We start from the raw sequence: 8120 nt of genomic DNA, 5'->3' as shown, positions 1-8120 counted from the left end.
ATGAGGTCTTTGATTTGTGTGGTTTGGCAGGCAATAACACCGGGCATAATGCACACTGTTATTTCAGACTGTCCCATAGCACAAGAAAACCTGGCATAACCGCTCCCCTTTTTTTTTTTGTCTTCCCAGTCAGATGAGCTTTTGAAGAATTTTAAACTCATGCATCTGGTGCGTTTGCCTGTTTCCTTGTCAGAGAAATAACCTGCTGGCTGCTCCTGTGGCACATGTGAGGGGAGAAGGGGAGGAATCACAGGCTTTCTGAAGGCTGTTTAAACAGCAGGGCTGAGGAGCTCTCCCTCGCCCCCTATTTTTCTGCATAAGGACGTGCGTATAGGCTATGTGTGTGTGTGTGTGTGTGTGTGTGTGTGAAACATCTCGGGGCCCCATTGCTCATGTGCAGCTCGATTAGCCCCACGTGCCTCGTTCGTCAGACGTGGAGGCAGAGCAGATGGCAGGAGACGCACCGTGTTACCATGCTGCGGCACGATGTAACGCTGCTCTAATTGAAACATCAATACTGGCCTGTCAATACACTACTGCTACTTTACAAAACACCTTTACCTACAGACCTGCACTTGACATCTCTGTTTCACATCCGAGACGCACGGGTAAAAAAAGTGATCAGGCTGATTCCAGAATGGCAACAAGGTAAAGTCTGAGACAGTTTCTGGTGTTTTTAAATATCCTAATTTCAATTAAACACTTGAGTTGGTTTCTGTCTGTACACAGTGTGTTGCGGCGTTAAAGGAAGCATGCAGAAAGAAGACAGAGAATTCCCTCTGTCGCATCTCCGCTGTGGCACATTTTTAATGAATTGATAAAAAGTTGAGGGAGTTCACACGTGGCTGTGATCAGTAATTCGACGTTATCGGAAAAGTCAGCGGAGAAATTAGGCGGCTGGAAATTAATTTGCTATTTGTCCAACTCAATGAGGAGTGACACAGCCCTTTTAATGAATGGGTAATCCATTTCTTATTGCACGGAGCTGAATTCACCCTTCAATGAAGTGGAAAAAAACAAACATATCTTTCACTAACCTTTGCAACATCAGAAAAAGGGGGAGGGGGGATGAGTGCAGAGACATGCTTTTGAGACTATGTGGTTTGGGGGGCAGATTTATATTTTTGTTTCTGTGGAGAGTGATTGAGTTTTACAGATAGGAATCCCCAATAAATGATTTGTGCTGAGGTCACACTGTACATGGAACTGACCCGCGATCAATCGACTTGCTGCACTGTGGAAAACAACAATCTTTATTTAACCGCGGTTCATATTTGTCTCTTCAGTTCCCCGCCCCGCTGCCTCTCTTGCTCACAGTTTCTCCTCCTCGTGGACCGGAAGAGTCCGACTGCTGACGACATCCTGGAGACTCTGTGACGGTAAGGAGCTGTTCTCTCTGTCCACATTGTCCCCGATGGTCTTGGTCCCATGAGGCTCCTTCACACTCCTTCTTGACTCCATGGAGGGCTTCTGTTGAATACAGAATTATGATAAAGTGACGAGAGAAAAACTTAATCTACAGGAATACAATGAAGAATCATGCAGTAGAAGCAACATCAGATAATCTCATCGTTTCCTAAAAACATTGATGCAAAATTGAAGAAAAAAAAAAGAGTGAAAAACGGCTAGCATCATATCCCTAAATCCCAACGTGACGTCTGTGATGACGTCAAATGTTGTCCAGCCAACAATCTGAAACCTAAAGACACGGTTGTCGTAATTTGCATGAAAACACATGCAAGGCAAAACAAAAGGATTAATTACATAATTACATGTTAAAATACTTCTGTCAATTAATTGAGTCATTGTTTTCAGATGTAATAGCAGCCACACGTCCAATGAGAACGCGTGCATGAAAAGATCCCGAGTGGAAATGCAAAATATTGCGTACAATGTTTAAGCTTGTTGCTAAATGCGGCTAATTGCAATTGAAAAGTATTAAAAAAAAAAATGTGACAAACCGATTAAGTAGCATTCGACTTGAACGTCACTCAAACTAGAGAGTACAAAAAAATAGCGGAAGACGAAAGCATCAGATCTGCGAGGACCAACGGGACTGTGGCCTTCTTTGAACACGAATGCAACGTTCTTCGCACCGTTTCTGATTTGATTGGCACTCTTTTAATGACGTCATCTTGTTTGCGCCTTCCTCTGCCTGTGGTTTAAGAGAAGAAGCCTCATTAACGGTTTGTGACAATGAACCCCCCCCCCCCCCCCTCCTATTATTTCCGCGGCGGTAGTGGATGGACATGCGCATTCATTTTAAACAGATTTTTCTTATTTGGAAACTTAACTGCTCGATCTGGACTTGAAGTGCTGCAGTTTACTAGGAAAAGCCACACTGAAAGTCTTGTTGCTGGTGGGGTTATTAGTCCCCAGAAATGATGGAACAGACATTTGGTGTAAAAAAAACAAATAAGTGGCAGCATAGCAAATAGAGACATCCATCTCAGCCCATTTCAAAAGGCCATTCCATGCATTCATTGCAGTGATTGATGTAAAAGGTGTAGTCCAATATTTTTCTTTTAAACGTGTTTTTTTACTTTTTGAGAAAGAGTTGTAAAAGGATAGTGAGAATCAAATATATGCTGGCTTTTAGTCCCTCGCATGGTGCAGAAATGCTAGCTCCTGCATTCCCCGTAATGCAACCAATAGATAATCTTTTCCTTAAACTCTCAATCAGTTAAACACCAACGCCTTTCAAACTATGACTCGTAAACTGAAGTGGCCCTTTAATCTGCATCTGATATACTTTGATGTATTTATAGATGTTGCGGTACATCATTGGTTCTTGTTAAGACTCTCTTTAAGTCTTCCGTCTGTCGCACTTCACACCAGCACCACTTTCAGCAGGGGTTGTGAACCCCCCGCCCCCACCCACCCTCTTATGGATGTAATGGGAGAAAAAACCATAATAAATCTGATTCTGTATTCTCAAGGAAACGAATAAGCAGCTGAATTTACAAATCAATAAAAAAAAAGAAAAGAAAAGCTCTCCGTCCATGGGAAGCGACGTTTCAGACTCTGGTAACGATTTGATCTCGGCTCAAGTTTTAAGTGACTGTTGACGTCTCTGAGTTGTGAGGAACCCCGAGCCGGCAGCTTACAGCGGGGGCTTCAGTGATACAGTATTTACAAGGCACGTGGAAGCGGGAGCGCTGCAACAGACGGCACCGCGTACACGGCGCTTTCAATTATTTCTCACAGCATTCGTGAAAATAGAAGCACAGCGGGGAGTACAGTATGAACAGCAAAACTATAAAAAAAACAAAAAAACAACACATGGAGTGAAAAGAGAACTCCCGAGCTACAATACACGGCATCGTAAAGTTGCCGTTGAGAATAGTGCATGTCTCCAAAAGAGGAGAGATAGAAATAGTGCGGTGGAGTGTGGACACGGGAAGCAGTGATGGAGCAAAAACCATGAGCGTTAATCATCGGAGGGTTAAAGTTTTGATTTGATAGCATCATAAAAAAAAAAGCTGTTTTTGAGACTGAAGTTGATCTGAAATGTAAGAACCACTTGTGGTCCGGGCCTGTCGTACGAGTCGTGTTCAGATAGTCCTCCTTTCTCCACAGGGGGGAAACACTTGTTTGACTTGAATGATAATGTCCTAGTCTGAATATGATTCTACAGCCATGCTGTGTAAAGGCTACCGTCGGCGGGCTAACAGGCTCACAATGCTGATGTTTAGTAGGCATGATGTTTAACACGTTCACCATATTCGATAATTAGCACTAAACACAAAGTACAGTTGTTACAATTCCCGATGAGTAGCTCAGAAAAAAACGACTGGACTGATTTCAGTAATACTAACAAACAGAACAGCAACTATAAATGGTCTTTAAAGACGTAATGACCTGAATTCTTCTTCAATCTGTGGAGGATGAGTGAAGCATCACCTGTTGGTGGTGACGACCGGGGGATCACCAAAACCCAGTAGCATTCATATTTCAGAACAAAGTGGTGGACAGACGTTGCCATTCACAGAACTAATAGCTCCATAACTATAGTATAAACTATATTTTGTTAGTGGGATGTATATCATGTCTTGCCAGTGTACTTAGAGACTCACCAATTATTTTTTTATTTATTGTATTGTTCTTCTTTTTTTAGATTGCATTGGCATGTGTATCTTTCAATGAAGATCTGCATAATTCAGGCTATTACACTCTGGCTCATCCTTCACTGTCCCACCCCCCTGACCGTGTCCCATTTAATGGTCTAAGACGGTTCAAAGTGTTCGTTAACATGAACAAGTCTGTCCCAAATGCAAAAACTAGGGTGCGAAAACTAAAATGTGTGACGTCATCAAGTACAAAATGTATGGAGCAGCTCTCGACATATTACTTGATGACATGACTCGGTGTCTTGGTTTGTAGCTCGTGTTCACCAATATTGATTAAAGGCTATGGAAAGAACAAATGGAAATTCTTAATTGAAATGGTGTTTCCCTTAAAGTCGTGGACCAATTTGCTTAAACAATACATTTTTTGGGGGTCTAACTTCATGTCAAACCATTTTTTCTTCATTCCGTTCCTTCTTGTCTGCAATGAGAGCCCCAGATATATTTACCCATATCTCCTGATCCCCTAACACAACTACTGACACGATTTAATTAGGGCTTCAAGCTCTCTTTGAGGGTTCCCGTTCTTCTTTTGTATGACATCTTTGTGTATTAAACTTCCTCAAAAGGGTAGTGGAACTGATAGCCTTACACAGCGTTGATTATCATGATCAAACCCAATAAACGGGGCATTCATTAAGTTGAGACGGGTGATTTATGTCAAGTCTGTGCAGTTAGGAGAGTTTGGTGAATCTGATTTGGAACATACGGGAGCCTGAAAGACGCTTAGGATAAGAATACGTTAATGTTGCTGCATGAGGCCCAAATGAGTCATAAAAGAATAACTAGTCCGTATTTTTATAGCTCCAGGTTATGATAAAATTTTAAAAAATGCGTTTTATTGTCTGATTTGCTCGTGTTCATTAATGTCACCGTGGTGTGCTCAGCAACTAACTCACTGTAGTAACCAGAGAGTGTTTTATAAGCCACAGAAATGGTGACCAAAAATGCATAAAACTAAACAAAACACGAGACCATTGCAGATTGGTAGCTGTGGCATCCATCACAGCACTGGAATACACACACGCCTACGCCACATCCTTCCTGTCCTCCAAGTCATCAACGGAAACCGATGACAACCAGCTTCTCCCAGAGCTGATCTCTGTCTCCTCCTTTAGAGGAGAGGCTGCTAGTGAGGGAGAGAGCGGGAGAGAGAGGCTCACAGGCAGAGATGTTCGTTTCCCAGCCCTTCCACCGTCTCTGTGGGACGACCCTCCCCACCCACCCACCCACCCACCAACCAACGACCCCTCCCACCCCCCAACCTAGTGGATCAAACAAAGGACATCATTTGTAGGCCAAGTCTTTTTCTGAGCGTCTCTCTCCTTGGCTCTGCATACCAATCCAATACAGCCCAAGGAAAAAAAGCCACGCCGTGGTACGTGTGTGTGTGTATATATATATGTGTGTGTGTGTGTGTGTGTGTGTGTCTGGGCCGGGGGTTGGAAGGTCTGTTTGCCTCTCCGCCGAGCATCGATTTATCCTTTTCTCCAATTTATTTCTCCTCCTTGCCTCTACGATCCATTCAGATCTGCCTCTAGGGGAGGAACTTGGGGTAAAGACGTTGTCGGGCCTCGTTGTTGCCGACTAAGACCGACTCGACACTCATCTACAGGCCCGGGAAACGCGTACCCCTTTGCAAGGACATGTCAGGCATTAACCTGCACACAAACGGAGCTACCTGTTGTCCGGCGGCACATTTTTTTTCTGAGCTGTAATTGGCCTCATAATGCAAAGGCACAGACAAAAGGATTCAATAATTGTGAGAGGATAATAGTGGAATTATAGTTACTTCAGTTCAGACACTGTGCCGAAAGATGATTTAGTAGACCACAAAAATGTCCTCTGATTTCAAAAGGGGAGGTATACCTGGCTCTTGTTTCTGCAGCAGCAATTGTTGGTGAAGCCAGTATGATATGTAATTGTTCCTCATAATCAGGCCAAGTGTACGAGCAGATATGATCAGAATAACAATATCTCGAGTCCTCATTCAACTGTCACCGTCTGCATGCTTCTGACATTTTCAGATGTTATTACTCAGACTCGAGGATTTGTATCCTGAAGCCTCGGCGGTGAAGACAGCGCAGAACAGAAATGCTGCATGTGCACAAATGCCGCACACACACAGACACACACACACACACGTATGGCAGAGATCTGCAAGCCATTCTTCAGTGTCACAGTGAGCGACGCCTGGCACATCCTTACACCTGAAGTTGATCAATGCAGATATGTCCAGGGGGAAATTGAAATCCATAGGAAATTAGGCGGCACCAGTGATTTATTGGAATAGTAAATCACAGTGTGTGTGTGTGTGTGTGTGTGTGTGTGTGTGTGTGTGTGATGTGTGAAACGTGTGTTCCCGCTCTGTGTACAAGTATTGTACCTTGTGTCTGGCTGGGACCCTGATATCAGCTGCCCGCACCTTCCTGTCTCTCTCCATTTGGTAGACCCATTGAATCAGGTCCAGAGGTTGGTAACGGCCCCTCTGGTACACCCCCCTGAGGGGGACGGGGTGACGCGACCCCATGGACACAATGCTCTGCAGGGGTCCCTCTGAAGCAGAAGAAAACAGAAAAGAGAAAGCATTGAACCACTGATAAAGCGTTGCATGGCACTCTCTGCCTCAGTAGCGGTGTTTTGAACCAAATGTCAAGTACATTTTGCACAAATGTTCGAAATATTGCCAAAAATGAGCTCTCTAAATTGATTTACTGGACAGAAGTAAAACTAAATAAAATAAAATCCCTAAATCTGTTCTAGCATTTGCTGAGTTTTTACTATTCTATAACAGTACTTATATTTACAAACCTTAAGATGTCCATGAAATCAAATCCTGTATTTACATTCTGTATTTTACCCTCTATATGATACACTCTGTTGTTAATCCACCTTTGCTGTATGAGGGATTTACACAAAACGATGCAGCATGTAATCCAGTGTTATTTGTAGTTTCATCTCATTTATATCATCCTCACTGTTATCTCCACTGCCGTGTCACAGCACTATTGTTAAAGTAAGTGTTGTGATTTAATACTTTGCTACTTTGCTCATGCAAACCAAACATTTCCGACTGCTGTTCTTCACATTAAAAGCATGCAGCCGGCGTAACACTGGACGGCTCTTATTGTGAAGGGGTCACAATAAAAATGGTCAGTTTGGTGACTAACCCGCTGTGGCCATTCACTCACGATAAAGGTTTAACAAACAGGAAGGTCAACCTTCGAAAATGTTGTTCTGAGCAAATATCTCAAGACATTTCACACGTAAACTAAGACATTGAAAAGGTAAATCGTGTCAAGGTTAAGTGTTTTCAATTGAATTCATTGCAGAATTCCTCTCGCAAAAAAATTAAAAATGTACTTGAAACTGGAAATGTAATAATGGCCAGCGTGGTCCTGATTTGCGTGACTCAGACAACTAATTTTTCACTTACCTTTCACCATAAAACAAAGTTTGAATCCTAAACTAGCATCATTAAGAACACAAGTATCGACATATCCTGACTTTAGAGGGTTTTTCCTCATCAGCTTTCTGTGCTTGTGAAGTAATCTGATCCTGTTAAGAATGACATTAGAACACAGGCACACTTACAGTACAACGGGAAAATCTAAAATATATATCCGACATTGAGCACAAGTCTCTTAGAGGAGATTCATGCGTGAATGTTCAAATAAATCCAGCCGGATTTTCTCAGGAATAAAACAGAGACAGTGTGTGGTGTGAACCCCAATTGAAGGATTAATGCCACACACACTCCCACACCCCTTCACTTGCTGTTTTCTTTTTTCTTTTTCCAGGTACAATGCTTGTGTTCTAGCTTGTTTTTGTCCTGCTTTAATTGCTTTTTTTCCTCTTTTTTTTTTGCAGAGAAGAAGAAAAGACAACAACAAGGCGGCGAGAGCTGCAGCTAATGGAAAGGCTGTAATTGTGAATGGGGGCATTCATCTGGAGACGTCGTCCGTGAATTGCGCCGCGCCGGGCTGCTCAGAT

General features: G+C 42.9%; 1 protein-coding gene across 1 annotated transcript in view; it reads right to left on the bottom strand.

Annotated features, from left to right (window-relative positions):
• Nucleotides 1–1311: 1311 nt before the first annotated feature.
• LOC117727952 (neuroendocrine convertase 1-like) overlaps nucleotides 1312–8120 on the bottom strand; it is a 142524-nt gene continuing 135715 nt past the window's right edge. The window contains exons 19-20 of the mRNA XM_034528504.1: nucleotides 6514–6683; nucleotides 1312–1470 (exon numbers count right to left, since the gene is read on the bottom strand). Coding sequence (XP_034384395.1) covers nucleotides 1312–1470; nucleotides 6514–6683 — 329 coding nt within the window. The remainder of the gene's footprint in view (nucleotides 1471–6513; nucleotides 6684–8120) is intronic.

The sequence above is a fragment of the Cyclopterus lumpus genome, chromosome 25 (genome assembly GCF_009769545.1).
Source record: "Cyclopterus lumpus isolate fCycLum1 chromosome 25, fCycLum1.pri, whole genome shotgun sequence".
In the NCBI taxonomy this organism is placed as follows: domain Eukaryota; kingdom Metazoa; phylum Chordata; class Actinopteri; order Perciformes; family Cyclopteridae; genus Cyclopterus; species Cyclopterus lumpus.
The sequence above is the reverse complement of the archived record's forward strand: the minus strand, read 5'-3'. Positions and strand labels throughout refer to the sequence as shown.